We start from the raw sequence: 16,126 nt of genomic DNA, 5'->3' as shown, positions 1-16,126 counted from the left end.
CATGTAATGTGATGTGAATCCTCTTGATGTTTTGTAAAATAATAATCCCTATAAACAAAAACAATTAAACTAATACATATTGCATGTACAATGGGACCCACTATACAGTTTTTGGAAAGTCACTGTTGATTGGTAACGCTGATCGATTCGCCATCTACTGACCAGCAGAGGAAACTGTCACAGTTTTTATTTGCTTGGACCAGAATGACTATGATTGACGTATTTACATAATGGCAGTGAAATGTTCAGAATGGAAATATATTGTTGATGTTCACTTTTTGATCCAAGCTGCAGCATGCACAAAAAGGCAACCACAGCCTGCTAGAATTCTCTTTGCGGTATATTTATTAAATCGTTCAGCGGCAATTAATGCTTTTACTTAACAAGTGGTGATGCATTCTTGGCAAGAAATTTGGCAAATTATTATAAATATAGAAAATAAGTAATCCCAAGCTTCAGGGGACACTGGAAAGGTTATGCCAATCTTAGAGTGTGTTGTCTGTGAATGCCTCCTAACGTTTAACTCAATTTTCATGGAAATGCTGTTTACTGTGACCACATGGACCACAAACCAACGGGCACAAACAAATACTTGTCCACTTACTGTTTTCATTGTCCCCTGCGGTTTTATAGAGTAGACTGCATCATTTGGTAAACAGCTTGGTTTGTTGAGACACAATGCTGCCCGATAAAAAAGAGTTAACTGTTAACTGTATAGTGTTCTTGAGAACAGGAGAACTATTTCTGCTATCGATTGAAAACTATACAAGGTGCAAACACACTGATAGGATAAATAAGTAAATATTATTTGCTCGGTCAAAAGAACTATTTGACAAACTGGACAGGGAGACAGAGTAGTGGAGGCACAGGAGAGAGAAACTGCAAGGATTCAATTATTGGTCAGTGGAAGGGCACATGTGGCCCCAGAAGTAAGGAACACAATCGCTCAACTATGGTAGAGCACTGCATGTTATTTTATCATTTCTAACTCTATTAGTGGCACAGCTTCATTGGATTTGACACACTTGAACCACAGTCTTTTTAGACCTTGGGCAACATGGTGCTTTCAGTTTTTTTCATTACAAAGATTTGCAGAATAAAAGGGATATGAGTCTGTATTGACTGGGGAGTTGATTTCACTTAAAGGATAAGGTTGGCGTTATTCTGCATTTTTCTGAATAAATCCCATTACAAGACCAAAACCAACACTATGTCTGTCTCAATACTTTCCATCTTCACTACCCAGTCTGTGGCATTCAGCCCAAAGCCCATTCATTTCTAATGAAGATGTCAATCTGTTAAAAAAAAATATAGCCACAAATATACAGTTTTTAAGTACTTTCCTGAAACACTGTAGTTTTTAGCAAACATTTCTCAGGAGTAGTGCATTTGTTGGGGACTATTTTCAGCTGTGCATTAATATAAATTTGGTGTAATTTGAGGCAGTAGGACAATGTATGTGGGATTGAAACAAATGAAAGTGCCGTTGTTCATCATGATGTGGGTCATGTCGCCCGGTGCAACAGCGTGGTTCATTCATGTGTTTTTAATATTTTTTGGATAACAATTGAGTTCAATGACACTGAGGACTAAGATGGATTTGTTGACAATGGGAAAAATATAGAATATAGTCTTACTTACTCTTCAACAGCTCCAAGCTATTAATAACAGCTAAAGGACATGATGACTCCCTGTGTTGTTATTAGCTGCATTAGAACATGGAACTATTACAGTTTTTGGACGTCTTTGGGCTTGACTCAACATTGGATGATTCAATATACAGTTCACTCCAGTTGAAGCTGTCAGTGCAGTGGCTGTGAGGTAAAAGTGCAATGGACATGACTTATGGTTCAATGGCAAAGAGCACAAATTATATTGTATGCTGAAAGAAGTGATATGAACAAAATATGCAAACTGTTAGGGTGTGAATGCTTTCCAGATTGACTCAAGTCTCATAAACCAAAGCTCAAGAATATGCCCCATAACTCAGGAGGTCAAAAGCTTTTCCCTTTTTTTGTTTGTGTGTTTTGATATTTTTCTAATATCACGATATCACGCCTTGCTCCTACGTTCCGTGGCTCCTCGTGGCAATTTTTGCTTTCCAACATTTTCGTAGAAATGTCTTTGTCGTTCCTTGGAGATTTATACAAACTTATCTCATTGTTGAAAGAGTCAAGTGTATGTGTGAATACAAAGGGTTTGTCTGGTCAAGCTTGACAAAAGGTTATTATATTATGGTGAAAGTAATCCTCATGCTGCTATCATAGGGGAACAAAAAGGGGATAGCCTCCAGGGATCTGTATCGAATATGCTGAAGAGTTCTCGACACCACTCGGCCTGATGGAACTTGCTCCAAGCATGTCGGAGTGTCAAACTCCAAAGCTCGCTCCTTGAATGTGCGTGTACCTGTGGAGAAAAGAGTGCCAAACGGAGAAGGAAGGGGCCGTAGAGGAGGGAAGGGTCCATTCCCCAGAGGAGAAGAGCAGATGGAGAGGCGTCAAACTGTCATCCAGGACTGGGGACACTGTGGAGACTCCTGGTTGGCTCTGTCTGCAGGGGGCTTTGAAGAGAACATTTCAAATTAAATCGGCAATGTTAAAGGGCTAATCCAGCCCAGTTGAGCATCCAATTGAGTATTGCACTTCCATAAAGACAGGGGAACCAGAAGAGACAGATTAAAAAAGGACAGGTAGAAATTGAAGCAGCAGAGGCTGAGATATCCTGACTTTTTTGTCCCTAATATGGGTCAAGCTTCAAAAACATTTCCCATAATGCAACGTGTGTTGTAAATAGTGTCTACTCATTAGTCCCTCCCTGCTTGACAAATACAGTCGAATTTCAAACCCCACAGGCCCAGTTTGTAACACAGGCTTGCTGTTATAAATTTGTAGTCTCCAAGCCCAAGCCGAGATAACCCAGATGACATCACTATGACATCATCTGGGTTATTTTTTTCTCTATTTTCTCTGTGAGTAAAGTGAACGCCATGTGTAAAACTGGTTGAGTATCCCTTTAAAGACATTGACACTTAAGACATGATGCACACTGCTTCTCAACAAGCAGCCAACTATTTATAGGCAAATAATGAAGAATATAAATTTTGCAAAGCATGGATTCTCAAGATTTAAATAAATAATATTTAAATAAAATATTTAGGCAGATTTCTTTTGTTTTTGCCATTACTATTGTCTTTCATTAACATTTTCCTCTGACTTAGGACCTCTATCTATTGACTGGAAGAAGAAAGAATACTGAATTGGGGTTCTAGCACGACTTCACCTACTTGTAATGTGCATGTCCTGAACTGTCAAAGCTCCACTTGGCATACTGTAAACAACATTAAACTACAGTAACAAAAGACACCTAACAGATTTATGGTTTGCCCTGGCCCTCTTCACTCCCATGGTGCTGTCTAATAGGTTTAATGGGTATTTTTGAACAAATGTTCAATTGTATAATTGCTTACTATGATAAGTATAAAACATAAGCAATAGCAATGGCATAAACAGTTTCTAAATGTTCTGTTTAGTTACTGTATGTAATACTTTGTTGCTATACTGTACCGCATATTCAAGCAAATGTCTATGAGAGGTGAGTACTAGCAAGCAGATAATTGTGATACATGGCATTTTGAACCCGACACATAATGTAACAAGCAAGCAACATGTTGAAAAGTTTCCAAACTCATTTTTGTTTGAAGTCAGATTATGTCCCAATCCTAGGACTGAGGAGTTGGGAGTTGTCCCCCTCAATATATCATTGTAAACATAACTGTATCATTTTAAATATATAATAATATGGATTGAAAGCACTTGTGCATTTTTTAATTTTGAAAGTTGTAACGTATAAAACAATTGAAATGTTACAGACAGTGCTTTCCCTCTCTAACAAACCATTTTTGGCCAAGGTCAGACTTTCAGTAGTTGGGGTTTCCTTCATGTTTATTGTCTCCCCCAACAGTGAAATGAAATATCCGCCCTTCATTAAAAGCCTTTTTATCTGCTGCAGGCACTCGATTACTTAATTTCAATCATTTCACTGATAATTAGCTTGACGTGTTGATGTAAATACACCTAACGCGGACAGAGACTGAGAATGTAATTTTTACAGAAAGAATCAGACTGACCTTGACAGACAAAAATCACGGCACTCTTGGTCTGAGTCAAGCGCAGCACAAATGCAGCGCTGAGTCTTCGCCCCTTCGCGCTCAGACGCTTGTCCATCAATAGCACGTCTGATTCGCTGAGGTCCTCTATAGCTCGACATTCCATAGGGCACGGTGCGTCTGTGAAAACAGAGGCAATCTATTTCAGTAATAAGAAAAATGTGGGATAAATCACATTCTTATGGACACAGAGAAAAAGACCCTAAGAACATATATTAGATATTGTTAGCTTTAGAGAGAGCTCACACATGGACTTATCTTCTATTAGCCCTCCAGCCAGCAGTCATATGCTCCTTTTTCACATGCCTCATGTTTTTTCATTCTGTTATAGATGAAATGTTTTGGGAATTGGTAATGGAAAAGAAATGTTGCCAGAAAGGTCAATGAAAGTGAATAATAAACTGGAAATATTGCTTCTGTAGATCAAATCAGAGAATCCATCACTGTATACTAGACTGTTCCTCACATCTGGATACCACTGTACACACTTACAATGCCAGGCTGGCATCACTTATCTCCACTCCACTTTCTCCCTCTTTCCACTCATCTGTTTCTGACCATCTGTGGTGGATTTCGTAAAAAAAATAAAATAAATAAATAAATGAAAATACAAAAGTGTTTGTGGCTTTATAGGAGCTATAAAGAGTAAAGAGGAATGAGAATCTGTTTCAAAACCAATTTGAATCCCAGCGGGAATTGTACACAGCTGAGAGGGAGGTCTGCCAATGAGTGCAAAAAGAGACTACTATCCATCAAGTCTGTTTTCATAAGATATTAGAAATAAAAGATCCATCGACATTACGTATATAAATGGGTTCCCCCGTAGATTTGTCAGATTATGTCAGACTGCCTGCTGCCTGCACCTGATTAAAGACATGCAGTGTTGCCGACGTCCTACCTGCTGCTTCCACTGTGTTTGCCTGATCCTGCAGCCTGTCTGTTTACGACCGTAAACCTGACTGAACTCAGGTCAAACTTATGTTTATGTTCAGTCTGAAGTGGCTGCTGTGGGTCAGAATACTGTCATTATATATCACAAACCGGTCTACAAATACTGACATCAGCTGGGGGCAACTATGCGAAGAAGGGCTATAAGGAAACCTGCCCTTTGAAGAATACGGTATGGGTAAAAGCCCTTTAATGATAGGGTTGTTATATGGAGTAAGGTTACGCCCTCTTGTTTACTTTCCCTACTGAGATCTTATGAAACTTCACATCGAAAGAGGTATTTTTGGGGAGTTTATCTTCTAGCATGGCGCAGCGCTCCCCACAATGTGAACACACACATTTGAAAACACACTTACTGCGTTTATATTGATGTTGCGGCTTCTGTCAATATCCCACTCAGTCTTTAAACTATGTCAATTTGTCCCAACTTGCTAAGCAGTAATAAAGTGTGCCGTTTACCTGAAACTGCCCACAGCAATCTTGGCACAAGAAAACAGAGGAAGAAAGAATGCTTTCCTACTGTCTTGCCAAGGATTTTAATATGCGGTTACGAGGTGGCAAACAAAGCGCCATTCCTCAAAACAAAAAAGGTGTTGAAAATTACATTTTGAGGTATTGCTACTAATCTGCGGTATGCTAGGCCACATGTTGAACACACTTTGTGTAAGTACAAATTGTGGAAAAACTGCTACTTACTGTAATTATGCCAACTGGTAATGTCAACTTTGCATGTTTCCTCGTCACCTGCAGAGCCAACGTAACTCCTGAAGTGCAGTTAGTGTACCTTTGGCCAGCACATGCAGGCCCTCTGCTGATCGCAGCACTTCCACCATAATCAGTAATAATAGCTTCATTATGTTTCCTTCCTCTGTGTTTGACAGCGTATGATGTTTATGCCACAGGCCAGTTCTTCCTCTATCTAAAGGAAAAGTTAATTAATCTAAATTGTGTGTAGTCTTGTGTGTAGTGTCCTTTAATGAATTCATTTGAAAGTTGTTTAAAAGCTGACTGAATGCTACCACAGCAAAAATGTAATACACCCTAATACCACAGTGACTATTATGGTACATTTTTGGTAACTGGAAAACTCCCTTTGAAGAAATCCAGCTCTGAGTGACGACTAGAGCGTTTTAATTTGGTGCCACCATGAAGAAAATGAAGAGCTGGCCTATTCCTCATCGGCACCTGTGGACCACTAACTTTGCATGACAGAGATCTCGCTGGTCTCTGTCCATTCAGGAGTTATACAGTAGCTACATCTATCATTAAGATTAATGAGGCCCGACCAGTGATTTTTGTTCATGTTAAACTCCAAAGTTGTGCGTGCTTAAAGAGAGGATTTGACTACTTTGATGCACATGGGAAATGCATGTAAATGAACATAAGCAACCAAATAAATAATCTTTTGATCACGGTGCAGGAAACATTTTGATAAAGACATCACTCTGTCACTCACAATTCATAATTCGTAAAATCTCATTATTATTATTACGCTCATTCTTCTTCTTATTAGACTTGAAATACAACAACTTGGACATTACCCATCGTTAAAATGGTAATTATAGCTATATGAACATAATAATCCTGCAGATTATAGCTCCTATGTTGGGCCACTGGGAGAAAAAAAGGAGTGACTGAACACAATAAGGGAGAGAGACAGAGCACATTAACTGTTGCAATAATAACCTCCACCTCTCTGATGTGAAAGTTTGAAGTTTGACCTTGCAGAGCGAGTTTCTGATGGGCTTGCCATCACTTGAACCGTGACTCCGTCTGGCGCCCCAGGGAGACACTTACACGGCGTGACTTGCTACAGTGTAGCCTATTGGTTTGCGGTGCACGACTCCCATTGGAGTTGCACAAACCAAGCCGCATGCTCAACGTCTTAACGTTAATTGCCACTCTTTATCCCAACTGACAAAAAGAAAATATGTTGTGCAAGTCCGGAGAGGCTTGCACAATAGTTGCAGGTCCGGGTGGATTGTTGAGGGAGAATTGTGGGTATTTTATAGCATCTAAACACAGCATGTCTTACTCGGGAGTGTTGATCCAGATGATATCCAAGTGGCAGTAGTAGACGCACTCTTTATCCTTGTAGGAATAGCACGTGCAGCGCTTGGGTCTGGACTTTGCCTCCGTTGCCTCAGACAGCTGCAAACCTGTGGATCCCCCGGAGCCAGACACCCTGCTGGAGCCTGGGAGACCTCCAGGGTTCACCTCGGATGTGACCAAGGCATCGGACGTAAAGACACCTCGTATTGCGCAAGAAACGTGTTAGAAATAAGCTGAGCAATAAACACATAAACCAAACAAAGAAATGGTTTAATGAGTGGATGAATAAATGTTGAAATTTGTTTTTGTTTGTTGCAGCTTGCCGATATCAAACATACCTTGTGAGAGAATCAATGCCAGTATGTTGAAAAGCATGGTTTTCGCGAGGATGGATAGTATTATCCTTGTCATGTCAGATATTCCCAAAATGAATCATAGCCTGGTGAGAATGCAGCAGCACTTGTCAAACTAATCTCCCGCCAGCATCGAGTGAAAATCCATTAACTTCGGTGTTGATGTCCATGTGCAGCGCATCTCATATGGTCCAGACGTCAAATGAACGAGTCAGAGGATGTTCGTCGCGCAGGTCCTTTCATATTTATAGCTTCGGCATAAATCCTACCTGCAACTTGCACACTGAATTAGTGAGAGGAAACTGCTGTTCTCTTTAATACAAAAAGGTGATCTTTGGAGCAGAGAGGGTAGCGGTGCTGTTCAGAGTCTCTTCGCCTTTTAAAAGCATAAATCAAAGATAAAGGGCTTTGTAGAGGCTTGGGTGCACGCCCACGCCTCCCTTGACACCCCCCCCGTCAAAATGCAGCAGCACCACAGTGTGTGAGATGAACTGCTCCACTTGTGTTCTTGTTGATGCATGACATGTAATAAGCCATGAGATACTTGTCTCATTGGAAGAAAGTAAAAGAGATTATTCAGCAGCACTAAACAGGAAGGGCCCTTGGGCCACTGATCATTGTCTCAAATACTGCACATTCACATAGGGTACACACACAAACACGCCTCACATTAGGCAAAGACCTATAATCTTAACTTCACATGCACTCCTCTATTATATACAGTAAGAGTCGGTCTGGAAATGATCACAGCCTGCCCCAAGGCTAAGACCAGGTGCTACTTCTCAAATTCAAAAACAAAGGGAGACTAAAGGGACATGCCACGGTCAGTATGACCAGCATGTTCTAACAACATTTTGAGAATATTTGATTGATCACATAATATATCTCATGTCAATGTGTTTAGTTTAAGTTGTTCTGATCATCGTTTACTTTACTGGGGTGACATGCAGTATATGTTATGTTATAGTTATTTTTGTTTGAAATTGTTTCATTAATGTCTCATATATATGCATCCATGCATCCAACACTTCATGAAGGCTCTTGGAATCACCAGGTCTGAGCAGAAGGCGACAACTTGTCTTAGACAACTGACCGAGGAGGCAGGGCAAGGGAGCTTCTGGCTTTGGCTCCAAAGAAATGGCACAAAGTGGGGAAAACAAGGATCCCAGGGCCACCTAGAGATGTTCTGATGAAAGGGGCAAAACATCAGTGGAGGGTGGCTCCCAGCTGACGATGGCGGAGGTGCAACAGACAGCAATGCACGGCAAGTAGCGAATGCCTGCTCTGCAAAAAAGAAAAGTTGCGTTGATTTAGCAGAAATAGTTTATTACAGTCCATCTCCATGGATGGTGGGCCTGTTTTGATCGTAAATGGCTGCTGACTCTTGTTTGAAAGTCTATCTAGTAGCAGCCAGGGCACAGATTCAGGGGAGTGTACATACTTCTCTCTCTCTTTTCATACACAGGAACAACAAATGTATTTGTATAATGGAGGGCCTCTCAGGCAGATGTGTTTCCTTTCATCATTGCATAATGCACAAAGGAGTTAGCAAAAGGTCTGAAGTTGATTCTGTGTGTTTTCCCTTTGGATTTGGTTGTTGTCTCTCAGCATGAGAATTAAAGAAGTGTCAATGCTAGTGAAGCTGGCCATCGAGAGGCCAAATTAATCACTCAGCAAAAATATAAGATGTGTTGAAATCAGTTCTTTGGGGAAGAAGTTATCAGATGACAAAATCGGACCACCTGGCCCACATCTGTTAAGCTTCAAGAATATTAAGACCAGGTTTCACTTTGCAGCTGCAGAGTTTTGAATCTAACAGACAGATGAGACAAAGATCAACCTGTTCCAATGTGATGGGGGGGCGGGGGGGCATAACCCAAGGCATACCATCAAGGAGGAGGTCATGCAGCAGTGCGATGACCCTGAACATGCAGCTAAAACAACCAATCTGTTTTACTGTATTGGTCCAACCAGTGGAATGTTGTTGACTGATCGGCTCAATCACCAGACTTCAGTCAAATTTTGCATGTGTTTGCAGACCAGACTGAAGGTAAAAATCCTGCGAAACAAGCAAAAACTAATGATGGCTGCAGTTCAGGCCTGTGTCTGGTCATGTACGTGAGACCCACGTAGATGTCAAGCAGTTTAATTTGTGAGCGATCAAATGTTGGTCAAATTAATTTTGAATGTTGTTAAAAATTCACTGTAATTCAGTTCCATGCAATTCAGTTGGTCCATTCTGTTAATCAAACCGCTATGGGGTGCGAGTGTGTCTGTGTTTCTGAAGTGCTGAGTTCATGAACACAACACACATTGGCTGCATGAAATCATCATGGAAGCTAAATGGGAACACCGTGGTTCTATATAGAACCTTTAAAGGTTCTATAGCTTGGTATGTATTTGGCACCCTCAAAAGGTTCTATATAGAACCATTTCAGAACCATTCAATCAATATCCCAAACCTTTTATTGTTGGACACATTTTTAAAAATAATTCTGCAGAGTTACCATGATATGAAGTTAATTTAACTACTATTACTAATGTAAAATAACCAATAACCTATAATATTTAAAACTTCAAAAACATACAATAAGCCCTTTGCTACTACCAACCTATTGTAGATTGAAGAAAAGGAAAAGAGAGGTGGTTTCAAATTGACTGTATTGATTATCAAAAAGAAGTTGCACCATAGAAAAGCATTGCTATACACAATATAAATCGTAGGCTACGTCATACAATATAAAAATAGAAAATATTACTGTGAATAAAACATTCCATGCAATAATTAAAATGTATTCGCACCATAAAATACAATTTCAGTCAAGATTTTAAATACTAAAATATCACTGGGCAATCCTCAATGTTTGGAATAAATGTTAGTGAATAGTAGTTACAGATTGATTAAATTCAACCAGCAAAAACAAAAGAACAGTAGGCTAAAGGTTTTTAATCTTGGCAAACACTTTCTTGAGAAGTACAATTTACATCAATTCCATCATGAGAGTGTGTGTTTCATCTGTTTGGGGTACTCCACATGAAACAGGAAATACACCTCAAGCAGACACTGCAGAGCCTGTGGCACATCTATTTCCCCACTTGTGATGTGACTTCATTCCTCTTTATGGATGCTCTCACAGCAAGGAGGGGATCCCTGCATCATGGAAGATGATGGTTGGGAAAGAGCTTGTTGGTTCCTATGGAAAAGAAACATATGTGAGGAACCTCCAGATAGAATTTAAGCTATAGTTTATTGACAATACAAAAAATGTCAATGACAATGTGACGATTCAGCACATACCTCATCTAAATGGCAAAGGAACTTGAAGCTCTCCTTGAGGAGGGCAGGCAGAATCAGTATTCCTGCGCTCCTTTGCAGAAGAAATAAATGATCTCTGGATAAAACCATGTAGTTTTATGAATACAATTGTGTGTCTGAGAGAGTTGAAGTGCATGTGTGTGTATGTGTACATGTAGCCTCAGTTCCCAGCAGGCTTGAAGATTTAGCTCCAAGTCTTGGCCAAAACGCAACCTCATTTCATGATGCATCTGCAACAAACACAAACAATAAGTACAACATTATATTATTATTATTATTTATTTATTTATTCTGTTTATTATTATTAATAGTTTCTGTTACTTTATACTTATCATGTATACATTATACTGCACTACATGTGCATTGTGATACTAAATGAAGCTGGTAATACTTGTGTACTTTTACTGCTGATGATTCAACTACATGAAGATGATGATAATTAACTCTTATATCTATAATAGGATAATGGTAGAAACAATATCTAACAATATCTTAAGCAGAGTAGCCAATATTAATGGTAGGCAGGAGTAACTGTTGCCAGGGTAAAATGTATAACGTATAAGGAGATTGATACATGTGGCAACATGGAAATAATGTTACCTCTCCTCATTTCCTTTCGCTTTTCTATGCCAGCTAAACTGCCGGCCTCATAACCCCCTGAGTACAGCGCTAAAACTAGATATCTTAAAGGGGACCTATTATGCTCATTTCCAGCTCCAGATTAACGGACGTTGAAAGCTAGGTTAGCTAGGTTAACTGACAACTAATGGTAAAGTTTACAATAAGCCACGGTAAGTGTAACATTATCGACACTTGCCACTTACCCGGTTAAAGCACCATGATGGAAACAGATAGCATTTATCTACAAATATTATAATATAACTAAAAATAACTAAAAGCCTGTCAATACTTAAGTTAGTTCGTTAGTCCTCGCTTGTGTGCATTCTCTGAGGACAGTTGCTGGGGTAGTGAATAGTAGTTACATATCGATTAAATTCAACTAGCAAAAACAAAAGAACAGTAGGCTAAAGATTTTTAATCTTGGCAAACACTTGAAAAGTACTATTTACATCAATTCCATCATGAGAGTGTGTGTTTCATGATAGTTGCTGGGGTTGATCTGTCTGTCTGTTTGTCTGCCTAAAGCCTATAGCAGTTACAGTAAAAACATCATATACTGTATATATTATAAATATATAGGGTATTGTTACTTATTTGCAGGGCTATATTATTTATTAATTGAATTATTTATTTATAGTCTGAAACAAGATCTTAATTATTTCATTGCCAGTATCTTGTTTCAATACATAAACCTTTTTAAAGACAAATTCTAAGAACCCTTTTTAAAAAAAAAAAAAATAAATAAAAGGTTCTTTGATGTTGTGTTGATGAGACATTTTTTATAACCTTTTTGGACAGATGGTTCTTCAGTAGAGGATATAGAACCTTAGGGTTCTATATTGAACCTTGTTGTTATATAGAGCCCTAATGAACAATTTTTTCTGACAGGGCACGAGGGTGTACCTAGAGATCTGCTCGGATCACTGTTATGAAAACAAACATACCTAACTGAGCCTCCAACTCCAATTTCCTCTCACTGTGTGTTGCCTCTCAGGGCAATCGTTACCATCACACAGCAGGCTGCCATAAAAGACTGGAACACAGAGGAAAACTGTCAATCTGTTTTCTGTAATATTCTCGTCTGACTACTGTTTCTCCATCACTTGTGGAAATAATTCTCCAAAGATGAACTAATAGATGTGGGACGAAAAATCTTTGTTAAATGGCAAGTATTTGAACTAAAAAGATTATGTCTTTCCTGCTGAGCTTGAGGTATACACACTCACACGCACACAGAAAAGCTGTGAGGCAAACACTTACATGAAAGAAATACATGCCTTCACGAGAAGATTGAGGCTTTTATTAAGAGGCTTTGGCATGATGATCCAACGTCTCCCAAACCGTTTACTGTACCTTCTCCCTCTCTGGGTTATATTCTGTAAATGGCCTGAATTTGCTACAGAGGCACCTAGTAAATCTAGATCCATCTGACTCATGACTGCCCTCTGGTTCCTTCCCAAATTCCCCAAAGCTAGGGTTTTGTGCCATACCCCAATACTCTGGCACGTTCCCCAAGCTGGGAAACAGAGAGAATTCCAGATAAATGAAGACCATATTCTGTTTTCTTTCTCCTGACCAGAGTTGTGGAAACGGAATGCTATCAGTGTGTGGTTTAGCGGTCACATGATGCATGCATGCTTTCAAGGTATCACTTTTGGGGCTTTTACTGTGAACGACCTCTTACAACCTAGTCTGGTGATGTTGCTGTGTGAGGTCATATGATCATGGATGGTTATTTATGAGCAATAGGCAGTCAGAAATAATAATGCATGGTACAAAATCTCCTTGGATACATTGGTTTGGCATAACTGGCCAAGGCAATAAAGATAGATTAAGGTGTGAGACCTAATAGTAGGCCTCATGTAATTAAATCTCTCCAACTTTTTGCACAACACATTTTACGACCTAAATTGGTAACCTCATGTTCATTAGCAATGCCATTATAAAAATCCAATCCAAAGTTTTCCCAACAGGAAATTTCTGGTTTCCCAGATTGCTGTAATAATTCTTCAGAATGTTTTTATCTCTGCTTTACCTCTAGGAGTCACACATATGGTTTCACATTATAACATATGTAGGTTCACATTCTGCCTGCCAACATCTGCTTGTGTAATGTTGATTATAACTGTCCTTGATCTAGCCAACAAAGGGAAACTCATCGCAGTGAGTTCAAGGCTTAAGTGGGAGACATACGGGAATGTAGAATATTTCAGGAGGATTCCAGCTGCCATTTTCTCCTGTTTTTCTTGGCCTCCTCTTATATTTTATTAGAAAACATTTTGGGTGTGCAAAGCCTGGGGATTTACAGGCCCATTACCCCCAGAGTGCTGTGGAGCTACTGAGGTAGGGACTGGAGAAACAATAAGCAGGTGGCACTAACAACTCAGAGGCTGCAGATATGTAAGCCTATTGAAATGAACATGAGTGACTGTCATGTAAAATGGTCCTACACGTCGGATAAGGATAAGAAAATAAGTGGATTTCAACTGTGAAGTAAAGCCACTGACACATGAACACTTTTCGCAATATCACCGCCTGATCTTTATTCCTGTCCTCTTTGAGACCACTTTGAAGTTTATGACTCTATATCAGTGGGACAGATCTTGTAAGAATAAACAAGAGGATACCTTTGAACAGAAGCCTGCCATGAAGGCAATCATTTTCTGACAGTTTGTCAGCTATATTTACACTCTAAACCCTAGCAGCATTGGTGTAGCTAAGACGATGATATGCAAGATGACCTCTCATACCACGATGGCAGTTTTGACCTCAAACAATGTCCCTTCCTGATACATTATGCAGATGACTCAGTCCCATTGGCCCTTTTACCTTTTCATGATTGAAAGCTGTAGCTTTACTTGCCTTTGGTCCCTTGACCTGTGTCAGCAGGATACCAGAAGTGGTTCCTCCGCATGTGGAGAAGGGTTTGAACAAAATACTAAGACTGAGCAGAAAGATCTATGGCCGAGTTGAACTTTTCACCAAATGGAACACCATTCCAAGGTGTAGATTATCGCACTAGCAAGATGCCTTCCTTATGAGTTGCAGATGATGCCCCCGGATCCCACAGATTTCCTGCTTTGTAGTCGCTGTTGAGGAGCATTTGGTTTACCAGGACTGATGGCTATCACCCGTTGAAAACTGTATGACCTGTGGGATGCTTCTCAGTGAGTGATGGGATTGAGACCACCATGCAAAACCCACACCGTGATAAAATCATCGTTGTCAAACTAAACCAGTTAAGGAGGGCCTTTCACAGGAAAATCTAGATTTAAAATGACAATCTAAATTGGACGATAAAGTTGGAATTTAACTTCAGATCCATACAAAACATGGGCTACATGATTGACAGAGACAAACCCATGGATTGATAGTCAATAATTTCCATTCCTAGATACTGCTGATCTTGGATCCTCTTCCATAACAAGAAAAACATAAGCGGTTTGCTAAAATTATAAGAATAATAGGTATAGCTACTACTAGAGACTGATTCTCTGGAGGGATGACTGCCAAACACAAATACAGGAAATCTGCCTCAAAATAAAGGCTTGCTGAGAGGTTGACCCCTGTTTGGCACGAATGGTTTAACTGATTATTAGGGCATAAGAAATATAGTTTTGCTGGGTTTTGAAAGGCATGGAGTAAAAAAAAGAAATCTCTGAGTAATAAACTGGGATTTGTAATGCTGTGGTGGTGATGTTAATGGAAAGTCCTGGCAAAGGACTAACTTTGATTTTGGAAGATACTGCAATTTATGCAGAGAAGGCTGAATTTGACCATTTTGTGTTTAAAAACAAGGGCATTGGTTGGCTGAAATTTTCTTCCTACAAAATTAGAAATATCTGAATAACTGTGAGCTGCTGAGAAATGAAAACTGTTTGCTCAGATGCTCAGTTGGCCTTTAAACATTGTTTCTTTGCATCTTAAAGCTCAGATTTCATCCAATTTGTCAGTTTTTTCACTGAGTTGAAGATAAGTGGATTTGGGCAAATATGATAACCCTTCCATATGCCTATTTGGATAACTTGTTGATCCCCAAATTCCAAAGTTTGATATGGCCCAGTCTTTGTTCTTCTGTTCAGAAATAATAACAAAATTCCTGTATGATAGCAATTAGTAGAAAATCAATTGTTCTAACTATATTCTATGTTCTGTTGTAAAAGCTGTAATTTCCATGAAATGAAATAAAGACACTGCTGAGAGACCTGGTCTCTGCTCTTTACCACTGTGTGCACTCTGGTAGCTAGCCAAACCAAACATCCAAATTCAATCTCTTAATTCCTACCTGTTCTGATTATTTACGTCAGAGTCTAAAGTATGGTTGATTGTTTGATTAATGGTGGGTGGCTGAGAAAGAAAAAGACACGGCAATCAGCAGAGTAGATGGTAATTTATTTAGCTTTTCACAGGAATCTGAAGGTGTAAGATCCCCTTACAGTATTGACAATAAGGTGTTTGAAACCATAAACGTAATTGTTTTGATAGGTGGATATAGGTTGAGCTTTATCATTCAGAAATAGGGACAAATCCCATACCCTGTGGCCCAGCGCACCATGGTCAAGGTAAGTAACACAGACTGAAACAAGACAGGCTTCTGTCACCAAGAAACATAAACTGGCTTTTGGCTTTAAATATTGGAAAATTAAAAAATAAATAGCTTGAGGGACAAAC

General features: G+C 39.4%; 1 protein-coding gene across 1 annotated transcript; it reads right to left on the bottom strand.

Moving 5' to 3' along the window:
- Positions 1 to 2,505: 2,505 nt before the first annotated feature.
- On the bottom strand, positions 2,506 to 7,601 carry edn3b (endothelin 3b). Its single transcript, XM_070911069.1, is given in 5 exon segments — positions 2,506 to 2,560; positions 4,127 to 4,285; positions 7,149 to 7,365; positions 7,504 to 7,582; positions 7,584 to 7,601. Coding segments are annotated over 5 exon segments (528 nt in total).
- Between the last annotated feature and the right edge of the window lie 8,525 nt (positions 7,602 to 16,126).

Source organism: Enoplosus armatus, chromosome 8 (genome assembly GCF_043641665.1).
Source record: "Enoplosus armatus isolate fEnoArm2 chromosome 8, fEnoArm2.hap1, whole genome shotgun sequence".
NCBI lineage: Eukaryota > Metazoa > Chordata > Actinopteri > Centrarchiformes > Enoplosidae > Enoplosus > Enoplosus armatus.
The sequence above is the reverse complement of the archived record's forward strand: the minus strand, read 5'-3'. Positions and strand labels throughout refer to the sequence as shown.